The sequence below is a fragment of the Tuber melanosporum genome, assembly GCF_000151645.1.
Source record: "Tuber melanosporum whole genome shotgun sequence assembly, scaffold_27, strain Mel28".
Classification (NCBI taxonomy): domain Eukaryota; kingdom Fungi; phylum Ascomycota; class Pezizomycetes; order Pezizales; family Tuberaceae; genus Tuber; species Tuber melanosporum.
In genome coordinates, this window is record NW_003298941.1 from 56,369 (window position 1) to 71,738 (window position 15,370).

The following is a 15,370-nucleotide window of genomic DNA, read 5'->3' on the forward strand; positions in this document are numbered from 1 at the left end:
CCTGCTCGCTAGGAAAGGCTAGCTTGGTGCATTAGATTTCGTTATTAGTGTCTTTAGGCATTACCCGTGGGTAAAGAGGGGGTGGGAACTTACAAGAATTATTTCGAACAACATTTCCTGGTCAACTTGCATGAACTTTTGATCCCATTCGTCGATATCGGAAGACTTCTTCCGGCTATCGGAGTCATCGTCGGCTTGAGCAGGGGGATCACCCTTGTGATGCTCGCACCACTCGATAACCTTCTTCAAAACGTTTTCATTGACCTGAGGGTAAAGTGTTAATATGGGATTGTATGACAATGACGGTAACAGGGATTGCTGCAGGCATTACTCACGTTAGGAATCGGTATAGCCTCAGTTACTTCACCAACATCCTCAAGCATGTTCTTGATCAAAATGGAACGCTCAGCCACGGATTTCTCTGTGAAGAGTCAATAACGATGGTTAGCATTGCGTATCCACATCTCCGGTATCACCAGGATGAGGTAAAGCTTCTAGCCGAGCAAAAGTCAAGTTTGACAAGATATCGGAAGCTGTGGACAACAGGAGAGGGGCAGACGACAAACATACCCACGGTGATCGTAGCCTGATCGGAGCTGAGAAGCTTGATCTCGGACATCTCGATAATTTAACGTATCAGATTGTTTGCTCGGAGAAGGTATATCGTTGTGTTTTGGGGGGCGAGGAGTGTGTGTGATGAGAGAGAAGTTCGAGCTGATGAGAAGATGGAGGGGTTGTAGAAATACTGGAAAGAGAGGGAAGAGGGAGGAAGAAAGAAGGAGGCAACATGGGCGGTGAATGAGGCTTAGTATGGCGCTAAGTAGTGCATGTTGAGTGCCAAGATAATGATGACTCCTCTAGGGAACCGAAAGCCACGGTTATTACTAGTAGGTTATGAAACTTGATTATTGAATAGGGCCAGTAACCTAGAGCCTCATACAAGTAACAGGAAAGAATTATCCGAACATGAAACAACGGTTATTTGTCTGTTAGCCATATGTTAAACATGTCTCATGTTCGGATACTCTGTATGATACGGTTATTTCTTTTTTGGAAACGCCAGCATCGGTAGACGGCGGTAGTGTCAGTTAGGTGGCGGGTTTTAATATCAAATTAAGAAGTCGCCGTTGAAGTCCATTATGTGCTACCATTGTGATAATGTTAGCAGGTAGACCTCTTCATATCATGAGAAATAGAGCAAGAATTGGTGATCCGATGGTTCACATCAATGCTTTATCCATGATTTAGTTCTTTACAGTACAAGTACTCTGCAACCCGCAAATTAACCGGTCGCTTCAACGCCAAGACAGGTATTGAGCAACCCTGGACGTCCGGACACTTTATCAACGGTCAAGTACACTAATGCGCAGTACAAGTACTCTGCGGCACTGGCATTTTATGATGGTAATTGAATCTGCTGTATGGTATGAAGATTCAGCACAAGTATTCCAACCTCACAAGTTATGAGCCCGTCACAGGTCAAGACCCAGACTCAAGCCAGAAGCAACACCGAACCCTAAATGCAAAGGATGTAAGAATTTCATTTTGGTCTTAATAAAATATCATACCTGCCCACATGCAGTACAGGTTATGAGCTTGCAATGACGGCGCAAATTCTAAGTTACGGGGGACCCGGTATTCATGGCAGACTACGGTAGAACGTGAAATATCAGGATAGACATGATACCATACTGTTCCTATAGTCTACCTGTCACTCTCTTCTCGCCCAGAATTGGCTGGTCGGGTAATGCTTAGTGCCTATGAAATCCTCTCGATCCACTCTCTCTGACAGTTTTGCAAGGTAGCTTACCATGTGTCGACAATATGGAAACTGATTCATGGGTTTACAGTACTGCACATTTATTTAGACAGTGCAAGAGCCATTATAAATATTTTTCATAATAATTACCCCTCCCCCACCAGAGTGTAGACAGGAGCGATAGCTCACTCACACACTTTTTCCTCTTTTGTTGCGAAATTTCATATCGTAGCACACACGAGTAGAGGGTTAAGTGAGAGCAGTTTTCCATAGGTTTGTTGGTGACCGCTAGGTAGGGGGAAACCACAACGACATGGCACACAACCTTCACACTGTCGGTATACAAGGCCAGCATGCCTGCGCACACATTGTCCCAATGAATCTCTTATGATACCACCATTAGAGACCTTAGGCCGACATGGCACACAAGCCTTATACCAGATGCAAAAAAAAAACAGCAAACCAGCGTACCCCTGCCTCATCCAACTGGGCTCTCTTGTTATCCCCCCTGCACGCTATGGCGATATGCATGTCATGCCCCGCATTCGAGGAGACCCTCCGGGCAAGCGCCCGGTCCCTTTACCAAGAAGACCAGGCTTTGAGAGCCAGAATTCCTAACCTCCAACCATCTATTATAGCTAGTCCAGGCAAGTTCATCACCTATCCCCCTCCAGATATGATATGCTAATACATATGATATCTAGCAAGATGGAGTGGGGAAGACCCAGACCTACTAGGGCTAACCGGACCCCTTGATGTTGAACGGAGATCGCTAATGATGCCTTCTTGAATTCTCCAAGCGGACAGTTGGTCATCCTGGGTGTTGGAAAATTGAGGGAGATGGACAAGATAAAACCGGTAGTCGTTGCAACGGTAATGACCGCAAGGAGGGTTTTACGCAGTGGATAGAGATGGCTCTGATGAGGATAAGAGAATCTTGTATTGTATGTGTGGACGATAGAGAAAAGGGAAGCGAGGAGAGTTTCTTACAGGAGGTGAGGAGTGGAGTTGGTTGACTTCAGAGAAAGAGAAAAAGAAAGAAGGGAAATATAGAGGTGAAAATTTTCACCGCTTATGCGTCCTCACCACCGTAGTTTCCAGCTACGGGTATTTAACTGCCATTTTCAACACTGGGATTCGGAAATCGATCGAGTGATATTGGATGAAGGCGAACGATGGAATCCACAATCTTCATGCATTTGCTCTCCTGTACCATGGGGCGTAGGGTGTTAGGGGCTTGGGTTTGGTTGCCCATGTCTATTCGAGGTATACGACATGTGTCATCATCCATGTAGGTCCGTCCCCCCATACAGTCCAGGCACGAGTCGAAAATTTCGGGGGTGCTTGGTATCATAATTATGAAGACTGGAAATGGAAAGGTGGCCGGCTGGCCCCAGACGAATTTGACGTTTAGATCCGCGATCAGATGGGGCTTGACCCTCTCCGATCTGTGGGGTTCGGATGAAATTCCGACTCCACAACAGCGGGATTGAAGTTAATGGGATGCGGGGGACCTGGACCTTCCGAGTGCCGACCGTGAGATGGCATAATAGGTGTCCTCACTACAGGGGCAAATATACCACTGATCATCGCGTCTGACGGAGCGAGATCCTCCTCACGTTCAGACATCATAACCAGCAGCCAAAACCTTGACTTTAGCAACACCACGAGTGAAGGAAATCTCCGGAAGATGCAAGTCCCTGGAAGGGGGCCCTGTGGCACCTTTCCAGGAGACGTCAAATCTAGTCGGCCGTTATGTTCTGATGGATCATGAAGATACACCCAATCCGATTCCTGAGATGGGTTTTGCGGAAGTACCGTGCGGAGCCTTGTCGGCGATCTTGTGTTGGCCCCTAAAATCTACAAGGTGTCCGAAGGCACTTGAGGTAAGCATCTCAAGGCTATTACTCCCGCCTCCATAATGATGCTCGAATGCTTATGATACCGTTCCAATGGACCAATATTTGACAATACTGAAAAGCAGCGATTGTCGGCTTCCATGACACCTACGCCAAAATACACGACGACTAGGATTACATGCTGGAACCCGTACTTGATGCAGCATAGAGATCAACTAAATATTGATTTCCGTAATTTAGTTTGTATAATAATGATAGACTTCTTTTCCTCGCAGACCGTACTCATGTAATATCACTCGTAGAACTAAGAACTGCCCATTTTGTAAATGGCTCCAACTTTTTGCCGACGCCAAAAAATGCTCACATGTTATCACTCGAACTTCCAAACATGGTTTGTTCTATAGTACATAATAATAATTATTATAAATGCCACATCTCCTTTCGGAAGTGGCCCCTTTTGTCTACCTCCTAGTACCCGAGTATGATACAGTCCCAGCCGGCATATTATTGTGATCTGCTTGGCATGGGTTTGGAGGAAGGTACAGTAACCCTCGGAACCATAATACCAACCCACCACCCGGAGCCCCCAATACATCGAGCCAGAGCCAATAAACTCATGAAGGATGTGTTCTAATGACAACTCCTTAGCCCACCAATTCATCATAATCCCCAGGGGGTCTTTCATCCACTATGGGTTAGCGCCCGGATTAGGCAGAAGTACGCGCTACAACTCTTTAATATGAAAAAGCCGCACCTCCTACCAATTAACTCTGCCTCACCATTCTAAATTAAAAAAAATGCAATAAGAACAACCATTCTTCGTGCTGTAGCGACACCGAACTTCTCCAAGCCTGACCTTGGACCAAGACTGTCCTTTCCGCCATACCGAAATACGGTCGATACTTGCATCAAAATCCACCAGACTCCTTGCAGGCCTCCGTAAACCCACGCAAAGGCTTGAGCGAGTGGTCTTTATCACCATTTCGAGCTTTCATAATGGCTGCCCCGATCGTGACGAGATTGCTGTTTAAGGCGCTGATCTTGGTGCTGATCTCCTTGACCTCCTTCTCGAGGTGATCGATTTTCGAGTGGATCTCTCGTTTGACATCCCCAATCTTAGAGTCAATACTAATTGACGCCAACATACCCTTTGCCCGTAGATGATTATCGTAGATGACTGCGCCGGTTGTGCTTAGTGCGGCAAAGACGGTAAATCCCCCGGCAATGAAGTTGCCCATATTGGCATGAACGAATGCTGCAACTACCCTCAGGTCATTAGTAAGGACCCGTTTACCTGACTGTCTGCGTCTGAAATTTTTGTGGTAAACTAGACGGTGGCGTCTCGGCCATCACAATGCAACAGAGGTTCAATAGCATTTGCCCAACTTACGACCGTCTGAAAAACTTGGTGCTAGACGGCCAAAACAAGATAGATGTACTGTTGCAACTTCCACCTCACTGGATCGACATGAGATTTTTCGCCTTTGCCGCTAGACGCCGTCTATAGGTAAACGGACCCTAATTATCATATCGCTATGGAGATATGATAGAACGAGTATCTTTGACCCTCATGTCTATTCAATGGACTAGAGTCAACTATCTGCCAGTGGGGTCCGCCCGTAGTTGCTTCGAACCAAGAAAACTAAGGGCGTGTTTGGCAACCCCGCGACCGTTCCGTTCTGCGACCTTTTCCCATATAAAAACGCTGGTCCTTCCGTTTTGAAAAGGTCACTTTGTATGGGGCAACGGAACGGAACAGTTATATCCAAACAGGCCCTAAAAGAAGAATGGTCTTCACCGGCAACATGTTAATTTTTTCTTCAGCTCATCCAGCTCGATCATTGCTTGTTCCCGGTGCAGGGCTTGGGCAGAGAATTCGTGCGCCCAACCCCGCTGTCGTTGGGTTGTTGTGAAGAAAGGTTTGAGTCAAAACCCACCGACAAAGACTCAATTAAATATGCAGTACTAACGCGTCTTTTGCCAAGAATGCCTCCGTGAGCCAGAATCTTGGCAGAATCGAAGTAGAGCCATGAAAGAGAGATACGAAAAACCGGGATTAGTAACATTGAGGTCAACTTGGTGTTTGTGCAGGCTAGCTTTATTTATAAATGAAGAGGCAGGAGGAGGGCTATCAACATTCGAGTATATATTCAGCTATGTCACTCCCACATCCTGGCTGTCATGTCTTCCCACATCAAGTTTGCCTGGACGTCGCCAAGATTCTGGTTCATGGAGGCAAAGACACATCCCTTAGCCTGTACGAGTACTCTCGTTCACGCACTTTTAGCACTATGCTAAAATATGGTAGAGCTTATCAATCTGATGAATAAATGAGATAGCAAATATAAATTGTAAGATAAGCGCAACAAATGCAAATAAAAATAATAATAAAAAGGAATAAAAACAAACAAACATAAAAGTGAGAGAATACTAGATAGGCCAAATAAACCTATTTAAGTGAATGAAAAACATTAAAACAATAGGTCTTGCAAAGCAGAACATTGAAAGTAGCAATTTTACAATAACTACATGCAAAATAAGTTTGGCAAATTAGTCTATAAGGACCATCAGGTGAATGGTGAAAGCTATCATTATGGTGGGTACTATAAGAGAGAAGCATAAAGAGGAACCAGTAAGGAAGATAGATAATAGACAGGAAGCCGAAGATGTTTTACCGAAAGGGGCTCGTAAGCAACTGTGATGAATAGCTTGAAGTGCTGGCATCATAAGATGACTAGCAAACAACAAAACAGTGCAAACAAGTAGACAAGCCCTCAACCACACAACAACCCCTAAAGCCAAAATACTGGACAAACCCAGATAACTGTACAGTGAAAAGGATCATCGTGGGTGCAAAAGCTTACCACCAAGACGGAGTGAAGGCAAAAACGAAGATGGTACTTAGAACAAAGTATAAAGAGCCTATCCTCCCTGACTATACTGGCCTCTGTAACGATCCCTTCTCAGATAGTTAGTGCTTGGCGACGGGGAACGATACTTCTCCTCCTGTCCTCTTCTTTCTTTGTCTTACGATAGCTTTAGGCCTCTGCCTACGTTACCGATAGTATAAGACTCTTGTCTTCTATCGGGAACGCCTATCGTAAGCTTTCTCTAACTCTTCTTCGTAAGGCGCCTTCCTTGGCGTAACGATAATGTTGCAATAAAGATAACGATCGTAAAGGTGTTTTATATTCGTTAAAGTAATAAGTAGGAAAAGTACTTAGAACAAAGCGTGAAGAACCTATCTTCCTCGGCCGCATCGGCCTCCTTATATAGTGTTCTTCCCGCCTTTAATCATGTGACCTAAAGTGGTCACATGTGTAAAACCAAATCAAAACAAACTAGTCATGTGACCAAAGTGATCACATGCTCAAAACCCATGACCTTATAACAAGGTTATGTGCGAAACTCATAAACCAATCATAACACAATAAACAAGTTATATGACTCTACTGAGTCATATGCTCGAAACCCATGACATCATAATGAGGTCATGTGCGAAACATAAATCATATGCGCAAGGCTTGTCCGTAAGGCACACTCGTAAGGCATACTCGTCAGGCGTATGTCCTATGACTCATACTTGAGCCATGTGTAAAAGCATCACAAATCCCACACATAACTAATCATATAACCCTAATAGGTTATATGCGTGAAACAATAACATACCTGTGACTCATAACCATGTGTCACGTGAAAACCCTTTCCTCGCTAAGCCACATTCGTGACAGCCTCCTTATATAGTACTCTTCCTGCCCCAAGTCATAACAAACTAGTCGAGTGACCAAAATAGTCACATGCTTAAATCCCATGACCTCATAGCAAGGTCATGTGCGAAAACTCATAAACTAATCGTAACACAATAAACAAGTCATATGACTCCAAGTAATCACATGCTCAAAACCAATGACCTCATAATGAGGTCATGTGCGAAACATAAATCATATGCGCAAGGCATACTTGCCAGGCATATGTTCCATGACTCATAATCGAGTTATATGCGAAACGTAACAAATCATAACAAGTCATATGACTCAAATAAGTCATATGTGCGAAACAATAACATACCTATGACTCATAATCATGAGTCTTGTAAAAACATTTTCCTTGCTAAGCTATGTTCATAACACAGTAACAGTAAAGCTCAGGGCAGTTCCAACAATGACTATCTTGATAGCCCTTTGTTCTTGTACATGGACTGAAATTGTATAATCTTTTGATCTCATAATTAGGATATAAAGTGTAAAATGTATGGAAAGGTTTTGTTGATTTTGTTACTTGTGCTTAAGATGACATAACAAAAATCACTTTCCTAACTATTCTTGAACCAAGATAAACCATGCGTCACTAAGGGGTCTGGGGGTTCATTGTCAGAGGTTTTTTTCTCCCCAAAATAAGAGAAGGATTGCCTCACCGTCTTACTCTCTGGGAATGGAAATGAGGATTAGTTTCCACTAACCATACCAAGGTTGTGATAAACCCCTAATTGTTTACTTGCATGCAATCTTGGGTACTCTCAACAGAGTACAGAACAACTCAATGGGAGTAACAGCTTAATACTTTCCTGCCATATGAAAATAAAGGTTATAAGAGAGAGGGGGAAAAAATGGGAAGATTTATTTACAAAGACTTAAAACAATATATGAAAAAGTCAGCATGGTGTTTAAAGCATCAGAGAATATTTAATAGCAGTTTGTAATTCTTAAATTCACATAAATTTACTCGAATACGGTAGCTGAGGGTTATGTACAGTAGTCAACCTGGCTATTTACCCTAATTTTTAGTGAAGGAAAAAAGTCTGTGGCTCTTCGCGCAGTGGGTGGAACTAAAGACCGTTGTCCAAATGCTTGAGATGGCCCCGAGTCAACGAGGGGAGGTTCAACAGACCCGCCCGCAATAATCTGCACCAAAATACTCCACGCCTGCAAAGTGCTCGTGGAGAGAGCAGTGCCCGCGTGGCCAGTCCGGTCATGGTTTTGAAAAGCACGGTCAGTCCAGTCGAAATTCCCAGCAACCACCCGGTCAAATCTCCAGATGGCTAGGCAATCTGAAGATATCTGTGAACAGCCTGCGGCATTCAGAATAGGAGAATGAGAATAGCATGCTCCTGGTACTAGACTTTCTGTATGCGCCCTGGATAGTCTAGTGGTGAAGGTTGAACCTTGATGACTAAGCGCCAATGTCATACTGGAGGGGTATGATAATTATGATAGTACAAGTATTTATGGGGTACATAATCGCAAATCTTTGCCGGGTGACCACAATTGCTAAAGTCATTAACGTGAACTAAGCTAAGAATTTTAAAACTTGACTTGATAGCAAGAAAGTCAGTGTACGAGTAATAGTGGCAGAGAACACCACCCCTCTCCTTTCATCCATACCTATCATATCATGCTGTGTCGTAGGCACCTTCTACCCATAAGGCAAAGGGGACAAAAACCATAGGACAAGAGGTGAAGTGGCCTTTATAGCAGCCTAAGAGCTTGGAGCCATCTCAGAAAGAAATAGGGACCTCAACCCCACGAGTCCCAAGAGTTAAGCCCACTCCCCTTTAACCTCTCTTCCTTCCCTTAGCATCATAACGACAATACTCCCCCACTATCGCTTCTCGGTGACCCTCGTTGGAATTCTTTTTCTGTCGCTTCTTTTTTCTTCTGTTCTGTTTAGTCACATCGCGCCCAACCATGTGGAGACGCGTCTATCTCGTTCTTCTCGCCGTGAGAGCCTATTTCGCTCTATCGCCTTCTTACATACACCCCGACGAGCATTTCCAGGGGCCAGAGGTTATCGCTGGTACGCTATTGTGCCCCCTCCTCCGTCTCGTCCTAATTACTTGCAACCCTACCCCCTTCCCCCCCGCCATCCATACTTTCTAGTCGTGCTAACATTTTACCCTCGATGACACAGGCGACATCTTCGACTGGCGAATTACAAAGACTTGGGAGTTCACTTCATCGGCTCCGATACGCAGCGTTTTCCCACTATGGGCGGTTTACGGAATTCCCATGCACCTATTGCATTGGATTGCCCCTGGGTCCGGGCCACCTAGCCCCTGGCTTGTTTTCAACACCTTGAGGGTTCTGTTCTTCTTGATATCGTTTGTTCTTGGTAAGTTTGTCTTTTATTCCTTGCGTGGGGTCACTCGTTTGGTGGGGTTTGTGCGAGGCATCATTGGGAGCGCGAGTTGCGCTGACACCACAAGAGAGGACTGGGCACTTCAAGAACTCATTGCTTCACCGAGACTTAGACGGACGAGCCTCTTATTGCTAGCCAGTAGCTTCGTAACCTGGACTTATCAAACCCATACATTCTCCAATGCTGTAGAGACCATCGGTGTCGCTTGGGCGTTAGTGCTGATACAGAGGATCAAAACTTCGAAAGTGGGTTTGGCTTTTGTGAAGCTATCTCCTGCAGAGACTTTGAGCTGACCATTTCGACAATTAGGAGGCGGCATGGCTATCAAGCGGGCTGTTTGGAATGACTGTGGTTTTCTGCTTCTTCAACAGGATCACTTTTCCGGCGTTTATTCTTCTCCCGGCATTCCAATTGTTTCCGCACTTCCTTCGCCAGTAATTGCTGCTTTTCTGTCGGGTATTGAGATAGCTGCTAACTGTGTCCTGGCAGTCCCACCTGTATAATTCCCCTCACGCTCACTACGCTTCTCACTGTAGGCGCAGCGGTATACTACGATACGGTTTTCTATTCCGCAAATACACCCACAATCTCACTTACCTCCCTCTTCGGAACTGCACCGATAATCACTCCCATCAATAACCTCCTCTACAATGCATCCCCAGAGAACCTCTCCAACCATGGCCTTCACCCCAGGTGGACCCATTTCCTGGTCAACCTCCCCCAGCTCCTCGGCCCGGCCACCCTGTGCCTCGTTACAATCCGCCGGGCCTCTCTCCCTGTTCTCTCGGCCATCTCAGGCATCTCCATCCTGAGCATATCCCCCCACCAAGAGGCTCGTTTCCTTATCCCAGCGGTGCCACTCCTGCTCTGCTCCATCTCCCTCCCCCGCAATAAAATCCTCAACAAGCTCTGGATAACCTCCTGGATAATCTTTAATGTCCTTCTAGGCGCCCTCTTCGGCGTCTTCCATCAGGGGGGGGTGGTCCCTACCCAGGTTTATCTTGGGAGCCTCCCACTAACGCCAACACCCACCACCGCCGTCTGGTGGAAAACGTACTCACCACCAACTTGGCTACTTGGAGCAAAAGATGATAGCCTAATAACAATAGACCTAATGAGTTCTTCCCTCGACAAACTGGTCGAAACGGTGAAGCCACTAGCGGACTGCTCTCAGGAGAACTACTTGATAGCTCCTATGTCTTCCACCGCGTTGGACCAATTTGTCTCTATCAATTCGCCATCGCAACCATTCATGTTGGAAAAGAAGTGGGAATATATGAATCATTTCAACCTCGACGATTTGGATTTTGCCGATGACGGAGTGTTACCCACGATTCAGCGAGTCGTGGGAAGGCGCGGGCTTGCAGTATGGAGGATCGGGAAGATTGGGTGTTAGTTGAGCTTGCTTTGCTGCGCATACACAATATATTACCATAATATTTCCTTTTTTTTTTGAGCTGGTTTTGGAGCATTTGGCTAGGTGGAAAAGGGAGGATGGGATATATCGGCATGGTATAATAGGCACCCCTGATAGTGCCTTATTGCTTTTGTGGGTGCTCTAAGTACTATTTTTCTTTTTTTCTTTTTTTTCTTATTTTAGGGATTGGCTTGCTGTTGGTTGCTGGTTTTCTGCTCTTTTCTTTTGTATTTTTACTTGCATTTTTTATATTCGTTCTGGAAAAGGATAAGGGAGGGAAATCATAGGGTTGGACGGTATGGTACAGGACGGTATGTACGGTCTGGGGTGAATTTCTTTGGATGTTGGGAGTCTGGGGCTAGCTTGTTACGATATACCATATCAATACAACGGTAATTTGTTGGTATCATTAAATTCTCTATCTTATGTGTCTGTAAGGTTGTCTTGTATAATTTAGTCTGCCGTAGCGTAGCTCAACCGTGTATGATATCATAATAGTTTGAACGTACATTCTGAGGAACAGACTTATATACAGCCTCCCGATGAATCGATACAATGAAAGGCATCCTATACTGTACGTACTCGTACATGTCGTTGTGCAGTAATTCATGACACTGACCAATCACTGCACACGCTAGGTGGAATAGGTTACTCGAGTGTCCCACCAGGTCTTTCTTTGCTCCCCAGACATCAGAGTTCCTGTTCAACAGAGCAAGATCGCCACAATGAGCTTTGGGGTAGGTGAAAAAAAAAAAGGTTATGTCTAATATCTTGCCAGCAATACCAATAAACAAAAAAGCCACAAGTGCTGTGTGATATGTAGCACAGTAACTTCTTCCTCCTGTTAAGGCTGCGATAAGCGTTCGATATAAGGTAATCATGGTATATCACTCGATTAACCTAATGCTACTGCCATGGCGGAACTTAGGCACGCCAGCAGTGCTGTACGGTACATTCCTCTATATCCCTCTCGTCCTTCTCCAGCTAGAATTCGCGCTCGCGCTCTCCCTCACATGCTCAAGCGTCAAAAATTCCCAACTTCGGTCAACCAAATGGGGGAAGTGGAATGATGAAAAGAATAATGATGATTTTTGATAGTGTTTGTGGAGATATGGCAATGATGATGAGATAAAAATACATGTACATAGAAGTAACAGACACTCCTTAACAATGACTATGACAGAAAAGACAAAAAGAGAGAAAAGAAAAAGCAATGCACCTCCCAAACATAAAGACGGTTAAAAAAAAAAAGAGAACAACGGAGAAAAAGAACATTTGCAGCAAGTCAAGAAAGAGTGCTTTTTTTTTCTTTTTTCTTTCCTTCTTTCCAGAGGATGGTAACTAAATGTTGGAATCTGGAAGGCAGCAAAAGCAAGGTAAAAGGAGGGATGGAAAAACAATTGCGCTATGAAGACAGGAAATAAACATGGCCCCCCCTGGCATAGAGAGCGAATTACGCATTGTTCCCAGCAGCAGCAGCAGCACCTCTTACCCGCCTCCTCTCAGCAAGCCTCCTTTCCGCAGCGGCTTTCCGAGCAGGGTCCATTGCCAAGGAGCTAACCCTTCTAACCCCACCACCCGCCGCTCCCACGCCGCTACTCACTCGTCTTCCAGCAACTTTGCCAACCCCTGTGACTTTCCTGGCAAAGTTAGAGCTTGGGGGCGTTGGGGCTATGTTGACTATGGAAGCTCGAGGGCTGGCCTTTTGCTTGCGCTGTTGTTGAAAGTTGGTGTATTCATTGCTATCGGCAACAGGGGTGTCTGGGGGTAGGTCTGGAAGGAGGAGGGAGGATTCGGTATCAGGATTGAGGGGCTTGTTGTTTGTTTGTTTTGGGGTTTCTGCAAAGGAGAATGTTGGGAGTTTTGGTGATGGGCTGTTCAGTTTCGCGGGACTTCGGCTTCGAGGGGTGGATGGCACGGGCGGTGGTGAGGTGGTTGGCCGATTTCGGCGGTCGAAGCTGCGGTCTACTGCGCTATCATCGCTTGCGCTCTCCGGCTCTTTGTTCTGTTGGCTCGATGTGGTGGGGAGTGTTGTAACGTCGATATTTGTAGCGCCGGTTAATCGAAGTCTGAGTTTCTCAATTTCCTTCTTGGCATCTCGAAGTTGATCAGCCACGCCAGACTTTTGAGTCCTCAAGGAACAATTTTCTTCCTTGGCTTTACGTAGCTCCTGCACTGTAGTTCTCTGCTTTGTTTGCCATTCTCTGATGTCATCTCCAACTGTGCCTGACGACGAACCGCCTGATTTCCTGAGCTCATCTAGTTCCGTCCTCGTCCGCTCCAACTCTCTCTCAAGTCTTCCGGTGTACTCCCTAAGATCCCCAATTTCCTTGTCGAGTTTCTCCTTCTCCCATTCAGCTGCCGCAGTCTTCCCTTTGGCTTCTGCCAGTTCAGCCCTCCACTTCCGTTCAGACTCTCTCTTCTCTTTTGCCTCATTCAGGGATTTCTCCCGAAGCTCGGCCCTCAAGTCCTTTCTTGCCTTCTCCAAGCCTTCAACCTGTGCCCTGAGCCGGTTTTCAACGCTGGATCGTATCCTGCTCATACTTTTGTCTCCTTCCACCTCGATTGACTTCATCCTATCCAGTTCTCTCTGAAGTCTGTCCTTTTCTGTTGTTACGTCCACATAACCCCTTTCCAAACCATCAACTCTCTCTCTCAAATTCTTAGCCTCTAGTCGGACCAGCCCATACTCCTTGGCTTCCAATTTAGCACTTTTTAGTTTCTTTCTCAAATTTGCCACAACCTCTTCGAGGTCTTGGTCATCATCTCCGTTAAACATGCTCATCGAAAGTTCCGTGATTTTGTTTTCTCTCTGATCCAACATCTCCTCAAATGCCCTTAATTTTTCCCTGTGACCTTCAATGATGCCATCCATTCGTTCCCTCTCCTGATTGCTTGCGGCTAGCTCTGCATCCTTCTCCCTAATAATATGCATAGCCTGTTCAAGGGCATGACTGGTATAGGAGGAAGAAGAAGAGAACGTATTCATATAGCCAGTCGCTGTTGACGGAGCTCCAGATGTACTCGCAGATAGCCGCTTCAGCTCGATCTTGAGTCTTCTATTCTTCTCCGCAAACTCTCTGATCCTCTCGCTGAGATTGACACATAGCTCATCCTTCTGTTTCGCATATCCGGTAGCAATCCTGCATCGAGTTTTGAGCCTGTCGACCTTGGACAAAGCCAACCCTTCAATCTTTTCGGTGCGCTCTTTCCAGTATTTCCCAGAATTGGAACGAGGAACTTCCATGTCCGTAGTGGCATCTACCTCTTGAAGGTCTTCTGGAATATCTTCATCGCCTTCGGATTCGTCGAGAAAATCGCCAATGCGGCTGTCCTCATTAACCTCGTAGTATCCAGCAAGGATAGGGGCGGTCAGTTTCTGGGGTTGTTTCCCCTTCTCAGCTTTATCAGCAGGCCCTGGCTGCTCATCATCGTCGGGGAGACGTGAGGAACTTGGATCTGACCAAGATGCGGAGCGTTGGTGGTGAGAGGCAGTAGATACCTTAGGAGTCCAGGGGCTGGGGAACTTCCCCGGAAACTCATGTGGAAGACCAGATCTGATGTGGCCATTGCGATTGGGCGGAGTGGTAGCTGTAGGAACTGAAGGATGGAATGTTACAGCTTTTTTACGAGCCACAGCTGTACCAGGAGTCATGAGGATTCCTTTAGTCGGTGAGACAGGACGCCTGACGGGAGTGTTATCAGTCGGGTTGGGTGGTAATTCTGAAGTGGAAATGGACGATGTGTCAAATAGATTGGGTTTTTTGGTAATTTTGAACGGAATTGGTTGCACAATGGGGTTGCCCGAGGCCTCTAAACCTTCAGTTTTATCTAACGGTTCAGGGTTCCGTCTCGAGAGAGGTAAGTCTTTCGAAATGACTTCATCCTTTTTTTCTTTGACCGGGTGTGGGTTCGGTTTCGATGTCCTTTTATGGGGCGGTTTCTCATCGAACTTGGGTGGAGCTGGAGTTCCAAACAGGGTCGTTCGAAAGGCTTTGAGGGCAAATATCGCTGGAGGGGTTTGCGGGGGCATGTCGTCATCATCTTTGAATGTCAGCAAGTTAATGAAGACTTTGACATTGAAATAGAGTAAAGTCACCTTCCTCGTCGGAGGACGATGTGTTTGACCCACTATCAAGTCCTTGGTGTGGGGTAGAGGTGTCCTAACATATAACCATGGATTCTGGCCTCAGCACAAAA

At 45.8% G+C, this 15,370-nt stretch overlaps 3 protein-coding genes; 1 reads left to right on the forward strand and 2 right to left on the reverse strand.

Moving 5' to 3' along the window:
• GSTUM_00006439001 (uncharacterized protein) overlaps positions 1-759 on the reverse strand; it is a 1,587-nt gene extending 828 nt beyond the window's left edge. The window contains exons 1-3 of the mRNA XM_002838646.2: positions 571-759; positions 336-421; positions 94-264 (exon numbers count right to left, since the gene is read on the reverse strand). Coding sequence (XP_002838692.1) covers positions 94-264; positions 336-421; positions 571-619 — 306 coding nt within the window. The 5' untranslated portion in view covers positions 620-759.
• Positions 760-9,212: 8,453 nt separating this feature from the next.
• Positions 9,213-11,584, forward strand: GSTUM_00006440001 (uncharacterized protein). XM_002838647.2 has 5 exons: positions 9,213-9,411; positions 9,526-9,726; positions 9,823-9,998; positions 10,063-10,187; positions 10,243-11,584. Exons 1-5 carry the CDS (start codon positions 9,303-9,305, stop codon positions 11,147-11,149), a joined length of 1,518 nt encoding a protein of 505 aa, XP_002838693.1. The 5' UTR covers positions 9,213-9,302; the 3' UTR covers positions 11,150-11,584.
• Positions 11,585-12,623: 1,039 nt separating this feature from the next.
• Positions 12,624-15,203, reverse strand: GSTUM_00006441001 (uncharacterized protein; the record flags this gene model as incomplete). Its single annotated transcript, XM_002838648.1, has 1 exon — positions 12,624-15,203. One exon carries the CDS (start codon positions 15,201-15,203, stop codon positions 12,624-12,626), a length of 2,580 nt encoding a protein of 859 aa, XP_002838694.1.
• Between the last annotated feature and the right edge of the window lie 167 nt (positions 15,204-15,370).